We start from the raw sequence: 17556 nt of genomic DNA, 5'->3' as shown, positions 1-17556 counted from the left end.
TTGTTTGTACGTGTGTGTGTGTGTGTGTGTGTGTGTGTGTGTGTGTGGTGGTGGGGGGGGTTATTGCTCTCAATAATCTCAGAGGTCATTCTGTTTCTCCTGAAGTGAAGGCATAGTCATCCTTATTGCTGTCTCTGTCTGTCTCTCTTTCTCTCTCGCAGACACACACTCTCACACACGCGCGCAAACACGTACGCATACACACTCACTTTCTTATATGTTAAGGAGCATATTGCAATATCTAAATCTGTAACAAAGAGAGACAGGCAGATCTTAGTTCATAGCAGAGCCTTTGGTCTCAGACTCCTCTCATCACTTCAAGTTGCTCCTCTCTGTCTTTTCTTTCTTCCTCTTCCAATGTTGTTTCACATCAGTCTGTCACACTTGCATGCCAGGCTTGCTCACATCACCATTCCCCTGGTTCCCACCTCCCCCTCCTCCGCCTGCCCCACCTCCGCCCATCCCTCCCCTTTCGTCCTCGTCATCGCTGTCCAGTTCCTCGCTCTTTCGCTTGCTGTAGCGTTCGTACAGCACCATGAGCACGCCCATCACCCAAGCCGACACCGTGCCGGCCGAGAAGATGACAAAGCCGATGGCGATGAAGAAGAGGTAGTCCCAGTAGCCCAGGCCTTGGTGGCAATCTGCCCGCAACTGCATGCCGACCTCCGCCAACCGCTGGCCAGCCAGCTCCGGAGGGTTGTGGCAAACTGTCTGGCCCTCATCTGGAGGTGAAGGAGAGAAAGAAGAAGAAGAAAGAGAGCGGAGGAGTAATGAGAGAGGAGATTAATGAGGAAAGACATATCATAAAAGAGAGCAGTGGCAGAGAATAATCAGTGTGTGGTTGAGGATGAAGGGCAGAGTATCGGGAGAGAAAAGGGGAAAACATGTAATTACTCAGGAGAAAAAGGTATGCAAACATCAAACGCCAGGATCCAAACAAACAGCTTTTAAAAATGCAGCGATAACCTTTGTGATAAAGGATCCCGAGAGACACTACAGATTTCCTCTGAGTAATGGGGGTCTTTGGTGTCTAGGGCACGGGATCATTATTATGCTGCACACATACTCATACACATGTATGCAAGGAAAGGTGACTTGACTGCAAGCCTGGGGCACATAAACGCTCCCCTACACTCATGTACATCATTATACACCAACAAATGACTATGCACCCGTGAGAAGATAAGGAGACGAGTGTTTTCTCTGACAAAACATCTGCTGCTCGTAATGGGGAAAATGATAATCAGCTGGAGTAACTGTCATCCACAGAAAAGCAGAAACACTGACACTTTTAAAACAGTAAATGACTTATTTATGGGGTTTGAGACATAACAAAAGAGAGGTCAAAGGTTAGGGTCAACTACTGAAGCCAGAAAGGTCCCAATCTCTTCGTCCGTGCTTGTCCTAGCCTCCTTGATGGTTCATTCTGCTACAGTGAATTTTCATTAGCATATACAGTACCCTCGTGTATATCAATTAATATGAACGCAGCGCTAACAAGAGAGAGGGTGGAGGATAGAGGGACTCGCTCTGCATGCATCTAATAGTGTAATCAGAAACAAGAACAATACGCGCTGTTTCCTATCAGTTCATCTGACTTTAGAAGCACGGCTAATTCCCATGCTCCTTCACTCCCACCCTCCCTGCATGCTTGATTGCATTTGTATTCTACAGAAAGGGCACGGGTTTTTGTGTGTTTTGCTTTTTCTTTTTCTTTATTCCAAGCTGGGAAAAACGAGAGAGATGAGAGACCGAAAAAGAGATAGACGGGCAAACCGAGACGGGCACTTTTAAAAACCAAGAGAAAGATAACGGCACAAAACAGGGACTGAGGGAGAAAAATGCAAACAAATGCACAGAGAAAGAGTGTATGCACACACTAAATAGGAATCACGAGATAGACAGAACATAGAATATGAGCGAAGTCTCCGGCAGTCCATTCCTCTGATGGATTATTGCTGTTAACAGTGTTAATTAAACTGCAGTCATCTACCAATGAAGCCAAAGGTTTGGACATGGAAATGAGCAATGGGAAAAGAATGACCGGATATGATCTATACTTCTCAGACTACTTGCCAGGGATTTGCAGAAGCAGCAGTTTGAAGTAAGAACTAGAAGGACACCCAAATGAACCTCAAACCTAAAGTATTTTATTCTGCCCAAGATAACCACGAGACACATTATACTGGTGGTTAGAAAAGTGCAATCAAACAAAGCAAACTTGGTGTTTTGAAAAAGGTTTCCCAAACCTGCTAAGAAGAACTTTCACAACACATATATCTGCAGTGGTTTTATGTTTTCGATCAATACAGCGTTACTTATCACCTCCCCCGGGGGCTTTCTCCCACTCTTGAGAAGAAAAGTTGTGCTGATGCTGTTGTGTCAAGTCTGCTGCATGTGTCAAGTGGATGGATTGGTATTCTTCTGTAACCAAATAGCTGTGATGTTTTTTTCTTTTTAACAGCTGTCCATGTGAGTGCTGAGAGTATGAGGTCACTGAGTTAGTATTTAACACCATAAAACAGGATTAGTTGTCAGAGGTGCACAATTTTTAAGTGGCAAATAAACAACTGAGGATAAACTGAAACATATTCTGCATGTAACACTTTTTCTTCATCCATTTTTGACTATTAATCAGAAAATAGACGCACAGACATTTTACATCGCCCCTCTCTTGTCTCTGCTCGCTTCCCCTTATAAATAATCCTAGAAATGAAAAAGAGACCTGATTTAAAAAGCTGAGAGAGAATACAGAGAGCGGACAAATACAGTGGTTTATGCTGAGTGTTCAGTGGGCAACGCAAAGGGCAAGATTATATGCTTTATTATTACACACAGAAATTATGCTGTTTGTATTTTAACACACTGGTAGTTTTGTAAATAGCATTAACCTTATAGTGTCTGTAAGTTAATAGCCCAAAATTGGACCGACGGATGACATTTACTGCTGGAAATGTGAAAGTAAAACAGGCGCATTCCTGAATGTAAAGAAGAAATTCTTTTATATTTCTCCTTTGTGGAAATTAATTATCAGAAAGCACCGGAGAAAGCAGGGACAGGGCTCTTTAAACCCACCCAAACAAGACTTTATTGGATCTTCGAGGATTGTTCTCCACTAAGAGACTAAAGACGACACCTGATTGAAATGAATCATGGCCTTTGTTTGTTGCAAAGGATTTTTGATGTCATTCAGTATTTCACTATTACAATACAAAATGTATATAGGCCTTAATTAGGCTGTCTGTGAACCCAGGGGATCAGATCACCATTGCTGCCTCCTTTAACTGCTGCCCAAGCCACAATGCAGCAGGCCACAATGGCACGTCTACAGGCGGTGGACCCACTTGTTTGGGCTGTGTCCAGCTGAGCCCCATGGATTAAGGTCTGACTACCCTTTGGGATTCCGGTATCTACTAAGTAAGGTTTTTCAGGCATTTCTAACGGGGAGAAGACCCAGGACATGCTTGAGAAATTCTGCCTCTCAGTATCGTTGGAAGAGCTGCTGCAGGAGCCCAAGGACAGCTCAGGGCAAAATAATCTGTGGAGGAAGTATGGAAGGTGGGTTCTCTTTTTATTTTATTATCTTTATCTGCTTGTCACTAATCTTTTATCCATGTTACCTTATTTATGTTGAAAGGTCTTCATATGTTGGAAAACTTGAATTGCATTAAACTTCCTTATGTGTCTTCATTGTTCGTGGCTGTCCCTCTGTCATCGTCTTCCACTGTTTCTGGCCCGGCTAGCTGGTCTGCTCTGTCTCATTACCTTGCCAATCTTGCCTCGAGGCTGGCATGAAGATTTGTTTTCCTGCGTATATGCGGTGAGGTGTTTTCTTTTCTCTCTTGCAATGTAACATTCGTAACCGGATGCTGGAACAGTGAGGTGCAATCAGAGGCTGTGCAGACTCACAACAGCAAACAGGTCCCTCAGGGTATTTGGGTCTCGTTTGTTCTTCTTCCGTCAACATTTCATGTGTCTTGTAACAATTCAAACTCTGGTCACAGTTCTTGGCTGCATGGTACTGCTGCCTGTTCTTCTGTAAAGTGTGATGAAAGTCAGTATACCGATTGAGCGTGCTCCACTTGTATTCCTCTGTGTGCGTCTGAGCAAAGTGAACAAACAAAAACACTGTCTCCCACTAAAACAATCCTCCAACAGAAAACTCTAATATTTAAACAATAGATGAGCATGAAAATACGATGCATCAGCCATCTTCCTGTTATTTAATGTTAGCTGTGAAGTTAACAATAATCAGGCAGCCTATTAGAAGCAGAAGTTAAGTCTTGCTTTGGGAAAACGTATTCAATTCACATGACTCTCTTTATTGTCTTCCTATTGATTTTATATGAAAAGCAGCCCTTTTCTCATTGATTAAAACACAAAATGAGAATTGACCACTGACAAAAGGATCATATGATACAGATCAATAAGATTTACTGAAAGTAATAGTAATCCAGATCTGCACTTGTTTCATAAACATTTGGTAAATTTTAATTTTTTACTTGCAAAGTGCCCCGAGTTGGCGCTTATGAATTAGCATTAAATAGAAGAAAACTGTATTGCATTTGATTAAAATGAGCAAACATAGGAACTTAATGAGTTAATCCTAGCACAAGACATACAGTGGGGTACATAATTCTTTGACCCCCTGTTTCATTTTAATGGAGAGAGGCAAAATATCAACCAAAAAAGTCAAAAGAAAACACATAAAAGTTAAAAACTGATGTGTAGGTCATTGAGTGAAGTAAATATTTGATCCTCTATAACCCAGACAGAATTTTGACTCCGACAGACTGGCTGTATGCCCACGTGACACCCAGATTATAATGAATCAGTCAAATAATTACAGAGACTCCTGATCTATTTATGACCGCACCAGTGGCTTCTTCCAGCAGAAAAACCCTCCCTGTCACAAAGTTCAGTCATCTCAAACTGGTTTCTGAACATGAAAATTAGCCCACAATAATCAGATATCAATCCAATAGACTAACAGAAGATGTGCATCATGGGTGTAAAGTGGTCAGCGAGTGTATATAGCCTGTCGTATTTAATCTAAGGTGAAGAGTTTTAGACTGTAACACGGTGTGAACTGGGCAGGTGTCATGTGTAAGGGCTTCTGTCAAAAGCACACACAAAGCCTGATGTTAATGTAAATTTTGGAGGAACATGACCACAAAAAACACTGCAGAGTTGAGCAGGATTTACCAAAGTTGAGCAACGAGTCAAATAAGTAAACAATGAGATAAATAAAAATGCAGGGGATCCCCAAATGGACGAGAGGCAGGCAGGAGATGAACATGATAAGATCGAGTATTGGCTAAACACAGACGGGGGGAGAAAAAGGATAAGCCACAGGTGGAGGGAAGGGTATAATAAGGAAATAACTTTTAGAATAAAACAGATAATAGGAACGGATTACAGGAGAAACCATGACAGCAACTATACAGAGTGGTTAAACAAACGGGTAATATCGCCAGTTGTTTCTGTGTCGTTCAACAGGAAGACGTCTGAATTTCCGACCGCAAATACATTTATCCTGTACACTTGTGGCTACGCTTTGGAGATAATTCACTGCTGCTTCCAATCCCAGATAAGAGAAAATAATGTGAGTATTACTGGAGAATACAGGAAAAGGTGGCAGCCTGGATGATTCACTCTGCGTTCAGTCTCTCTTCACCGTCTGTTTCCTTGTCACTCACTGTTTTCTCACTCATCCCGTCACTCAGCCATCACTCTGGCAGCATGCCCTTGACATTTTCAGTAGTTGTCCCTGTTTTTCACAGTCGCTTTTTTTCACTGAATTTTGTCTTTAATAAGATATGCACTGGTACTTTTGGTGAATGTAGTTAAAACTGTTAATTTTCTTGTTTAAAGTCCAGCATTTTAGGCATTGTAGCCATTCTCTCCGGTTAATATCTAATCTGAAGACTGTTTCATTAAATGTCCAGTTATAGTACCCATTCAGTACAGGAGCTAATTTATTTTAAACACACTTTTTTGAAAACTTAAACGTGTATAAAAGGGTGTTACTCGCAAACTTTTGCTAAAATATGCCCTTCTTTCCATTTGCCTGTGCAGTTAACCTGCTCATTGTCTCATTAAAACTCAGTAGGTGCAGCGCTTATACAATTCTGCAAAATGAAACAAATACCCCGAGAGCTAAACCAGGGTTATTTTCAGGTTAGGGACCGTGTGCATGTGCATGAGAAAGGCTCGGAGAGAGAGAGCAGAGAGCGAGTGTGGAGCACAAAGATAAAGAGATGTGTGCCTGCGCTCTTTGTTCCTGCAGAGTAGTTTGAGTGCAGTCTAATTCCAGCAGTTTCAGGACAGTTACTGCAGCCTCCAAAAATTGACAGTTTGCATGCTCACTGCACTGCAGTTTCCCCGTTTCTCAAACACACCTTAAACAAGCTGCAGCATAACCCTGCAAGGCAAAGCATACACACTCATTATGACGTAGTGTGGCCTGAACCAGGTGGTTTCATATTGCCCTACACTTAGATTCTGCAATTTGCAGTTTGTAAAATGTAGTTTTGGTTTCCTGCATGGTGTACATCTGCCTGTTTTTTCATACCTTTTACCCAATTATTTCTGCTGTGCATGCCATAATGTCAACGTGTTACCATAATGTCATGTCAGTGTGCTAATGACCGGACACAAATCCCTGAAACTCAGTGACACCTGGCCAGTGCTTATAAGGATAAAAATATCACAGGAGGAAATAAACATGAGCAGTCAATCATGTAACACCGTACTTTTTAAAATAGACAAGCGGATATAAAAGCACACAAGCCCGAGACACGAGTAAGCACCTCTCTGAAAGCCTCAGCTCAAGCAGAGCTTTCCAGGAATTGTGAATGGGAACTAAGACGTCCTGTTTTATTCAAAAGAGAATGCACGATTTAGCAATCCAGTGACTATAAGCAGTGTATGTCTGTGCATATGCATCTGTAATCAGAGGTCATGAGTGTTTGTGAGTGTCAGTCACTGAGCCTGGGTGATACAGTCTCAGTGTCCAATCATCAGCTGGGTAGTTTCCAGGCTCGGTGCTGACAGGAAAGCGGGCTCATTGCTTCCCAGGAGGTGTTGCTAATGTGGGGATGAGATGCTGCTGAAAAATGCTGTTGACTCGTTGACTTCACTCTAACTCGTTCACTAGTCTCTGATGCTCAGTCGCATAAGACAGCAATGAGCAGCGGAATAACAACTGCTTTTTTCTTTTTTTTTTTAGACTGGACTGTGAATGCACACAAAACAAGAGATGCCTGTAGTTTAAAGGACCTTAAGACGCAGGTTATATTTCGGCATTTTACACTCATGTGTGCATTTACAGTATGTTCACATTACACACATGTATGATCAGATCTTTGAGGTATTACCTTGTGGGGGCAGAGATGCTATCCTGTGAAACAGGAGCAGAGCTATTTATAAACAGATTAAGTACGCCAGTGCACATAGTAATTAGTACAGTTTTGGTCCTGCACATGTGGAAGCTGTAGATACAGGCAGCTTCTAATACCTTCAATCACAGAGAATTAACTTAAGTCTGTTTTACATGTTTCTGTGTGTATACACGCTTCGAGGAGGCCACTATTCAACCAGACACCTTGACTGAAGCCTGTAATCAGCTACCCTGATGATATGTCTCTGACAACCCATTCTTCTGTATTGCTTCTATGACCTCTGACCTCCAGGTGGAGGAAGAGTACTAAGAAGAGAATTTGAAGAATTATTTATGAATCAATAAGATTACAGTGGACAATAATGTCCTTAATACATACTATCATTCATTCAGGGATTTGTGAAAACTGAAGTTAGTAAATCTGCAGGTTTTGCAGTATGGTCTATCAGATATCACCATGTTATTTGTTGTGTTATTTGTATTTTATCATAATAAAATTGTTCCGGAACCATCACTGCAACTCACCAGTCTTGTTGTGATGTCTCAGATTTGTACTCAGAGGAAACATCATAGAGTGTGCATAGGATCTGTAAAGTAACGCCATCTTGGCGTAAAACCTGAACTCTTTCTAATGATTAGTAGGTATAGACATCGGTTAAATCACATTGTATAGAAGTCTAAGAGAAAACCACCCCACTGCTTCAGTGATTTTATGGCGCCACTCACTAATTTTAAGTCTTTCTGAATACAAAATGATGTTAATTTTTTAAATCACGGGCCCCATTAATGACAAGAAGCATGTTAAAGATCCATACTGCGCTGTTGATATCTGGTATCAAAAGGCTCACATTAAGGGTTCAGAAAAAGGGCTTTGCACACACTGTAGGGCTATGTCCACCTTTCATACACAGTCTATGGAAAATACTAAAGTTGGCTTGTTCTGTAGTGGAAAGCACCTCCATAAAGATGGAGCTGTGGTGGATGACTTCCCTATTTCAGTAGCCGGTGGGGTCGGAGGAAGGAGGCAGCCGATTGGAGCAGCTGGCAGCAGCAGAGTTCGAAGTGACAGAGAGACACTGTAAAGTGTACAATAAATAAAAGTTTTGAGAGCAGCCATATCCGAGTCGTTCTAGCTGCTTTCACATAGCTCTATCGGGATCACCTTGTTGGTGAAAAATATAAATGTATGCTTGTGTTTTCTTTGGTATTTTTAATAGGAACAAATAATATGTTTTTGCAACAGGCTGCAAGTAATAAAGTCCCTACAGATACAATTCAATACAGGTTATTTGCTACTGTGTAGACACAACACTGGCTCATGAGGTAGGCCCATTTTTATTGTTGAATGATTCATAGGTTGATGTTAAGTTGCAAAAAGAAAGAAAAGACATTCTTCTGAAATTGGTCAGGTACGGGGACATGACTGAAAATGAGTGAAAAACAGTCAATTTTGAAAGAAAAACCCTTCAGAAAGCCTGGAGATCTATTGCTCGAGACAGTCTGGCTCATTGAAAGGAAAATATTTAAAAATCGAGGGGGTGGATCAAGACTTTCGACTCTGCTGTTCTTTTAATAACAGTTACACAAGATAAGACATAAGGAACGATGCATACATTATAATATCCATTTAAAAAACGGAGACTCGATTTTTACTGCTTTACCTAAAATGCCTAGACATATTTAAATTTCCAAATTTTCCCAGTCATGCTCATTACAAGCCTACAAAATCCAGCATAAGACATTCTGGGGGCCCCCCCCCTCACGGCGAAGCTCGGATATCTCACCGTTTAGCCAGCTAAATGCATCATACTGGGGAAGGCAAAGAAGACTAAGAATAGTTGACCTTTTCTCCATCACATCCACTAGGGCTGAATAACACACGCCTTCACACTCTTCTCAAATATGGCATTAGTCAGATTACCACCATCCTCCTATCTATCATTTCTCCATATGATCCCTTCTTCCTTTGGCAGAGGATGAGTAAAGAGAGAGAGAGTGAAGGTCAGATAGGAGCAGCTCCATCTCTCTTCTCTTTCCTCTATCTCTTATCAATGCCCCCCTCTTTATCACCTTCCACTTTTCATTCCCTCTCTAGCACGTTTGCATTTGTTCTCCTCTTCAGCCACGTTTCCCGCATCTTCTACATCCTCCTATTTCCCTGAGTTTTGTTTTTTTTTTGCTCCGTCATCTTCACACTCTCCGCTCTCTTTTCCAATTTCATTCTCTTGGCTTACATGCTTGGTTTGCCACATGCACGTGCACATACATGTACACGCAGTCATGCACATGAACTCACACACCTGTGCTATCTCCCCTCTGTGCCTCAGGTGATCACATCACAAACACACCCACACAAGCATCACATCAATCCTGCTTTCGAGCTCACACAGTAAAATGCACATAAAAATACATAGAGGCTACACTATTGAAGGAGACCAGTTGAATTTGATATGCCTCTCTGCACCAGATGGGTCTGAGGAATGGTTCCAGCTGATAAATAATGCATCATCTACCTGTATTAAATTGAATCGATGCCTCCTTGTCATAATGAATGTTTTAATGGGTTTGAGTGACAGATCTGGGGCATAGATGATTGGTAAGTCCTCAATAGTCTGTCTGGTTTTTTTAATTTTTTTCATTTTACTTCTCCTTGCTGTACCCAAAGTTCATTTTTAATCTCTTTGCCCGATTTATTATCCCTTTCTGTCCTTTCTCATTTTGTCCTTTCTTCTTTTCCTGCGTTACTTCAGCTGCTCTCTCTCTTCTCATCTCATCTAATTTCTTCAGTAATTTAAGATTCTCTTTCATTAAAGTCAAAATCAGGTGCAATTTCTGAGAAACCTGAAGTCTTTCTTTCACTGTGACATCTTTAAACTGGCTGACCTCTGTTTGTCTTTCTCATTTTATAAATATTTAACTCTTGCCCCATGCGTGGCCCCCCTGCCTTGGCTCTTTGCCTCTGGGCTCTGAGCCGTCCAGGGGACTGACGAGCAGCCAGAAAATACTTTCCCCAACACTGGAGTCATAACACTACAAGCTCTGCCAGCCCGAAGGCAGGACAAGCCACTCAGAGTCTGTGTGTTTAGCTGAGACACTTGTCAAATATCACCCTACAGTGAGTACAACAAGGCATTTAACAAGCTGAAATGTTATTATGACAAGGGAAAGTACATTCCCCGAGTACTGACAACTCATAATAGAGAATGGAGATCAGAGCATGACAGGTAAGTCAGAGTTGTTGGAACGCATGACCAAACAGACAATGTTATACAAAAATCTTCCTGAACATACATTTTTCTTTTTGATTTATTGCCATGACAAACAAGACTAGTCCGAGACGGCAAACCTTTAATTGAATTAAGTCCTTGGATCCAGATTAGTCTCTGATATCTTCTTCAGAGCAGCAAGCTGACCGCTCTGTTTTTTTGTTTTTCAGTTTGATACGTGGTTGCAAAGATTTGATGCATATTCTCCCACCTTGCCCTGTCTTGCAGCTATAAAAAAGTTTCTGTATCCAGATCTAAATCATTTTAAGTTGAGCCAGACTCCACTTCCAGTGAAACTGATAGATAAACAGAAAAAAAAATCCCATTTCCTCTTTGCTGGAGGTAATACTTCATGCAAACCGTGGTGTGTGAACATCAGCTGCTTTGACATGTGATTCAAAGCATCATTAGACAGCACATGTCCCAAAAGCAGCAAATCATCTGCACCCGACACACTGTGAAGTGCGGCAAAGTGAATGAGTTATTATTATCGCTATTCGCTGAGAAGTTTGCCTGTAATGTAAGAAGTTATGTCCATGACTGACAAATGCCTCCACACTACAGCGTTTTATGTGCACGACACAACAAAGTAACAAACTGAGGTTATTTTTCCCTCCATGAATATCATGTTTCTCCCTAGAACTGCATTTATTATTTTTTTCTCTTGGGTGCAGCTTACACACGCCAGAAGTGGCTTTGTTAGATAAATGTGACTAACATATTAGTGAACAACTGGCTGTTTTTACATTGGAGTTGCACGCTTGTCCACCTGATGACTGATAGTCTGACATTTACTGTTTTTTCTTTCAGCTCTGATTTATTCATTTGCTCTATAAATATCAGGTTCTCTAAAACTCACTGCTGCAAAATGAACTGAAACTGATCTCCAGGCATTACCCCACACAGCCGTCTCTAGGGTTTAGAGAGAATGGTCTGAAAATGAGAAAATATCCAGTGAGAGGAGAATGAACAGGGCTGTTTCTAGGGCAAGAACAATATCTTAAATAACCACCTGCAAGAACTGAGTAATGCACGTCAGACCTCGAAGCAGCAGAAGACCACACTGGATGGCGTGCCTGTCATCCAAGAACAGAAAACTGAGGCTACAATTGACATCACGACTCACCAAAATTGGACAATAGAAAATTAGAAAATGCCTGGTTTGATAACTCAATTTCTTCTGCAGACAGTAGGGTCAGAATTTAGTCTAAACATGAACAAATGCATTTGTTTGATGTGTATCAACAGTTCAGGCTGCTGGTGGTGTAATAGTGCTGGGGAAATCTTCTTGGCAGACTTTGTCCCCCTTAGTACCAACTCAGCATCCTTTCATTGCCACAGCCTACCTGAGTACTGCTGCTGACTAGTCATTGCTCTCCATCTCTTTATTGCCACAGTGTGCCTATGTTCTGATGGCTGATTCCTGCAGAAAAATGCACCATGTCACAAAGTTCAAATCATTTCAAAATGGTTTGTTGAACATGGCAATGCACTATACTCAAATGAACTCCACAGTTTCCAGATGTCAATCCAACAGAGCACTTTTGGGATGTGGTGAAACGGGAGATTCACAGCATTAATGTGCAACTATCATGACAAATCTGCAGTAACTGTGTGACACTGTCATATCAAAATGGACCAAAATCTCCCAGGAATAATTCCAGCACCTTGTTGAATCTATCCCATGAAGAAATACGGCATATTTGCAAACATAAGGTGGTCCAACGCAGTACTAGCAAGGTGTACCTAATAAAGTGATCAGTGAATGTAAAACAAAATAGCTGAAAGATGCTAAAATGCTTCACAGAGCTGAGGAAACTGCTGAGTTAAGTGATAAGTCTATGTCATTGTGACAGGGGGCAGTTACAAAACCACTGCAGGAAAGAAGACCAATAACGCCACCAGGGGATTTTCAGTTCAGTAAATATTAATCTAATAATCCTAAATTATATCAACAATTAGTAACCAAATCATGCAGACTTGTTACAGGCAAGGCAAAGGTGTGACAGATGAATTTCAATACTTTATTTGTACAAGTCGATAACTCAAAATAAGAGCTCCAACAAAAGAAAACAAGTTAAAAACCAAACAAAAACCCACAAAATTTGTTAAAATATTACTTTATTATAATATTTATAAAAAAAGGCAACTACAGTCACAAAGCTCAAAAAATATTAAAGGACCACTCCAGCCAAAATAACTAATTAATACAACTAGCTGGGGGGTAGTTCTACACTGAGAAGGGCTCACTCAGGGTTGCAACCAGCTACTCACCAAATGTGTCTCACTGCGATTGATTTGTCAAATAAACTATTGAAATTAATCTGTCACACCTCTGCCTTGCCACTAATGAGTCTGTGTGCTTTAACTACCAATTTGCAGAATAATTAAGGTTTATTAAATTAGTATTTCCTGGGGTGCAAATCTGCAGGTGGTGCTGTTGGTCTTCTTCCTTCCAGTTCTCTTGTAACTGACCCCCCCACCACCAAACCCCACGCCCAGCAACATTATGACAGAACTCCCTCAATTTAAAGTCTAAATATTATACATGATTAACTAAAAGTATCTTTACTTCTTTTCTCTTGGTTAATTTTAGACCTTTTTAATAACAGCAACTGTTTCACAATCACATTAAGCTCCCCTTTCTGAAAATATCATTTTTATCTCACTTTTTTTGGAAAAGTCTTCTTGACCAGGAAGAAATTTACAACATCAACAATAAAACCCGACTGCTTGCACCTCTAGCTCAGACTCGTTCTCTGTGACAGACTTTCCTGACTGTTTGTCTTTTTCCTTTTTTTATGACTTTACTAAAGAAACACATCCACTCTGTCTTTGTGTCTCTTCGTTCAATCACTCTGTCGCTCTCTCTCTTGTTGTCTCTCTTTTTTTATGGCTGCCAGAATCAAGTCATGTCAGCCTTTGTCAGTGACACATAACCAGCACTAACAAAAAAGAAAAACTGGGTGACTTTCTTAAAAAAGACGGGCATGTAAATACCTAACAACGACAAAAAGCACAGTATCTGGAACAGAAACACAAAAACAGTCAAACCAAACTAAATTTGGTTTGAATCCAGGTATTAATTATAACCTTAAACATCAGCAGCAGCAAAACTGAAAACAATCCTGAATTAGTTATTGTGTGTGTGTGAAGATGAACTCTCACAAGCATACACACTTGCATGCACCTGATTCATATTCACACTGAGAGGTAGCGACAGCTGGAGTCTCTGTGCTTTAGACTCACAGCCCTGCAGTCTGATCAGGAGGCATTCACGACCACGGAAACACAACTACATGCTCTAGCACACACATGCTCGCTTGACCCCGTTCACTTCGTTAAACTGGTTACGTGTTTGTTTATGAGTGCCACATTCATACTTGATTTGTCAGCCTGAGCGATGGAGGGTGCGCGATATGTGTTTCTCAATGAACAAAGTCTGAACTCCATTGATCACGTTTCTAACTTTTATAGAGTGTTGTGATGACGAATGAGTGTCATTTCATAATTATTAACCGTTACATGTGTTAGTGTTTTTAAAGAAGAGTGGCTCAGCTGCGGGTGTTGGATTGTGTCACTTACAGTTCAGAAGCTCTTGGGTTAGAAAATGTGTTCTGATTTTCTTAGTAACTATGCATGTCTGAAGGTGGATAACAACTTTGGGTACTTGCTGTCTTTAAGTGGCCTTCCTCTAAAGCTCTGTGTCCCTTAATACTCAAATTTCCCATGGGTCCTTGCCTGAGGTTCCCCCTTAACCTCTAGCTTCCACACTAAGTGGGGTGAGTCACTCTATCTTTCACAGACAAACACACACGCTTCACACATGTACGTGTTGTCCTTAGTAAAAGCACAGGAGGCCAATTTTTTAGAGCATCATCATTAACCATCTGGACTGAGGGGCCCAACAGATACAGCAATGTGAGCTCCAGTACACCCAAGTTGACACTTTGTTTGCATGTGTGTTCATTAAAGTCTGTGTGTGTCAGTGTGTGTGTGTGTGTGTGCAAGCAGGAGAGGCTGGTAAAAAAAAGGTACAAAAGGACACAATCATCCTCTTAGCATTATCTCTGCCTTCAGGACTCAGATAAACAAAGCGGTGACATTGATGGGATGAACACCAGCTTAAGACAGCAATCCATTGTCACGAGCGATAACCCAATTCACCTGCTTACAGTTAAGCTCAATTAACCTTTATGAGCAAAGATCACCTGAGCTTGTCCTCTCTGAGAAGGTCACAAGTCCACAAGTTCTTCGTGGGTCATTCTCCATCTATGTTTAAGGGATTTTACAGCCGAGGTGCTGATGCCTTCCAGGTAAGAACAACACGAGGCTGCTTATTTGTTGGGGTAAACTCGAGGTATTATTGAGACGTGAAGGGCAGTTTGGAGGGACTGTGTTGCAGAGATCAGCAGGGGAACAAAATCTTCAGATTGCTCTGACTCTGAGGTCAGACTATTAGCTCTGGAGCCTCTCTCCCTCTCTCTCTCTGTGAGTGAGTGCTTTTCAGAAAGAGAAAGAGCATCTGACTGTGCATCTGTGCACACCTGGGGGAGGTTGGAAATATGTGTGTATACATATCAGAATAAAAGGAGAGCAACAGTGCAATAAGTGGCCCATCATCAGGAGCTAAGCCAGCCACAAATGATGAAACCTTTGGCTCAAGATCTTAAAAGTAAGAATAGTTTATTTTCCAGGAAAGAGCGGTCAAATGCACAGTGATCACCTCACAAGACTGCTGCCCACTGAAAAATAAACATGCATATATTAACCAATTTATGTGTTGTGCATATGAAGGTAAAAAGTACATTTTTTTTTTTTAAGTGTTTAAAACCATCATAAATGCCCGTTTGCGTATACATACAACCTCACCTTGGAACTTGTATCCCTCTATCTGCACCCAAAGGCAGAGGTCCTCTGTGTCACAGTCGCATCTCCATGGGTTGCCGCTGAGCCCCAGAGACCTCAGAGCAGGCAAGGCGATCAGGCTGCTAATGTTGAGGGTCGTCAGGTTGTTCCGGCTCACATCGAGCACCTGCAGAGCCATGTTCTCTGCGAAGGCATCCGGGTGGATCTCCCCCAGACTCGGGTTATCCGTCAGCCGGAGCATCACCAGAGACGCTAGGGGCCCGAAAGTCCGGTCCTCGATCTGCAGCAGGTTGTTGAATGACAAGTCCAGATAAGCGAGTTTCCTCAAGTTCCCGAAAGTGGACTCGGAGATTTCTGTCAGTGAGTTGTTGCTACAATCCAGATAGACCAGATCAGAAAGGTAGTTGAGCTGCAGCGCCGGTAGGTCCCCGATGCGGTTGTTCGAGATTATGAGCTGCCGGGTGGCCAGGGGGAGGTCATTGGGAAACTGGGTAAGATCCTGGCCAGCGCACTGGACCACCAGCTGGTCGTCGCACACGCATCTGTCAGGGCAACCGGCAGTGAGAGCCGGTGAAGGGGCCACCCCCATCACGAAGATAAAGAGGAAGAGGAGTCGGAGGGACTGGGCACTGGGCTCGGGCAAGAGACGCATGACGAGGCCGCCCAGAGCGTCATGAACTCGGGCTGAGCTGGACCAGGACTCTCCGGCGCTCTCCGGGCATCCTGCATGGGTGTGAGTAGCTGGGAGAGAGGCAATGAGTGTCTGGCTGTCGCTGCCTGAAATCCCGGCTTGTGTTTATATCCAGGCTCTTTCTCTCTTTCTCAGAAAGGCTATCGGTCAGTCACTCACACGCACGCTAGCGCACCACGCACGTCGCCACCAGACATCATTTCAGAAGGTGACCGCTTCTCAGGCTCAGTGGGTGAGACTTGTGCAGCTTATCGGACTTTGTCCCACCTGAGGAGACCAAAGAACCATTGAATGTTGTCGATCACCCCCTCCGAGTCTCATCTTTGTGAATTAGTCGACTCCATCGGAGAGCATTGTTTATTTAGTTTCCAAACAAATACCATGACTTACGCAAAAAAAAATTAACAAATTTTTTTTAAAAAACTCTGAATCCTGGACGCAGAGTCCGCGAAATGTTCTCCGTGGAGACGCACTCGGCTCACGTGTCCTTGACTGTGTTTGTCTGAGTGATGTGCTCCACCGTCCAGCAGGCAAGTCGTGTTTTTCCCTCAGGAGTGCAATTGAAAGTGCGTCCTTCCACTGCGCTCACTCAGCCCTGTGTGACCGTGGCTCACTGCCGCGCTGTACTGATGCTGTCTCGCTCTGTGCGCCCTCCCTTTCTGACTCTCCATCCGCGCGTATACTGCAGCTCTGCACACACAAAAGTCCGGTTTGTGGTGTGTGTGCGTGTGTGTGTTGGCTATGGGTAATTTGTAGTGGTGACGTCAGCAGGTGTTGCCCTCTTTAGAAAACCAGACGTCCAGAGAGCAAACCGTCCGACTATCCAGAGAAAGTCAAAGAAGAAAAACGGTTTGCGCCCCCCCTCCTCGTACCGTTGTGTGTTTGTGTGTGCGCGCATAAAATAATAATAATAATGATAATAATGATAATTTAAAAAAACAACTCAATCATAATCTTGTCTGAAAGCAGCAGCCTCTTAGCCATGCACAAATTTAACAGGCCTTATCTCATGTGGTCCACTGGCTAATTTCTCCCTCGTCTTTTCCCCCAGCGGCTTGTTGACAACATAATGCATTCAAATTGGATTGTGCGCGCGCGTAGTTATTAATTTTTTCCGGCATAGTCAGATTTTAATTTGGTCAGGCAGTGAAGTCACACACTTCCTTATCCACATGCCACACGTTTTGTTGTCTTACAGTTGGAAGGAAGTTGACAGGATGTTGACTGTCACCTCCCATTGGTGTCATTCAAAAGTTCACTTTCAAATGGGAGATGAATGATGGAAAGGTGTAATGCAAAGCTATGTGACAGGTGTCAGAGATGGAAAT

General features: G+C 42.4%; 1 protein-coding gene across 1 annotated transcript; it reads right to left on the bottom strand.

Moving 5' to 3' along the window:
• Positions 1 to 378: 378 nt before the first annotated feature.
• LOC116331184 (leucine-rich repeat-containing protein 52-like) lies at positions 379 to 16865 on the bottom strand. The gene is made up of 2 exons (XM_039607079.1): positions 15541 to 16865; positions 379 to 722 (listed from the first exon to the last, which is right to left on the bottom strand). Exons 1-2 carry the CDS (start codon positions 16187 to 16189, stop codon positions 379 to 381), a joined length of 993 nt encoding a protein of 330 aa, XP_039463013.1. The 5' UTR covers positions 16190 to 16865.
• Positions 16866 to 17556: the final 691 nt, after the last annotated feature.

This window comes from Oreochromis aureus, linkage group 23 (genome assembly GCF_013358895.1).
Source record: "Oreochromis aureus strain Israel breed Guangdong linkage group 23, ZZ_aureus, whole genome shotgun sequence".
Lineage (NCBI taxonomy): Eukaryota > Metazoa > Chordata > Actinopteri > Cichliformes > Cichlidae > Oreochromis > Oreochromis aureus.
The sequence above is the reverse complement of the archived record's forward strand: the minus strand, read 5'-3'. Positions and strand labels throughout refer to the sequence as shown.

What these genes read in the sequence shown, in the direction of transcription:
- LOC116331184 (XM_039607079.1), bottom strand. Translation starts at nt 16,189, where the DNA reads ATGCGTCTCTTGCCCGAGCCCAGTGCCCAGTCCCTCCGACTCCTCTTC. An exon ending in AGAGGGATACAAGTTCCAAG is followed by an intron (nt 723 to 15,540) that starts GTGAGGTTGTAT and finishes CTTCACCTCCAG; the next exon opens with ATGAGGGCCAGACAGTTTGC.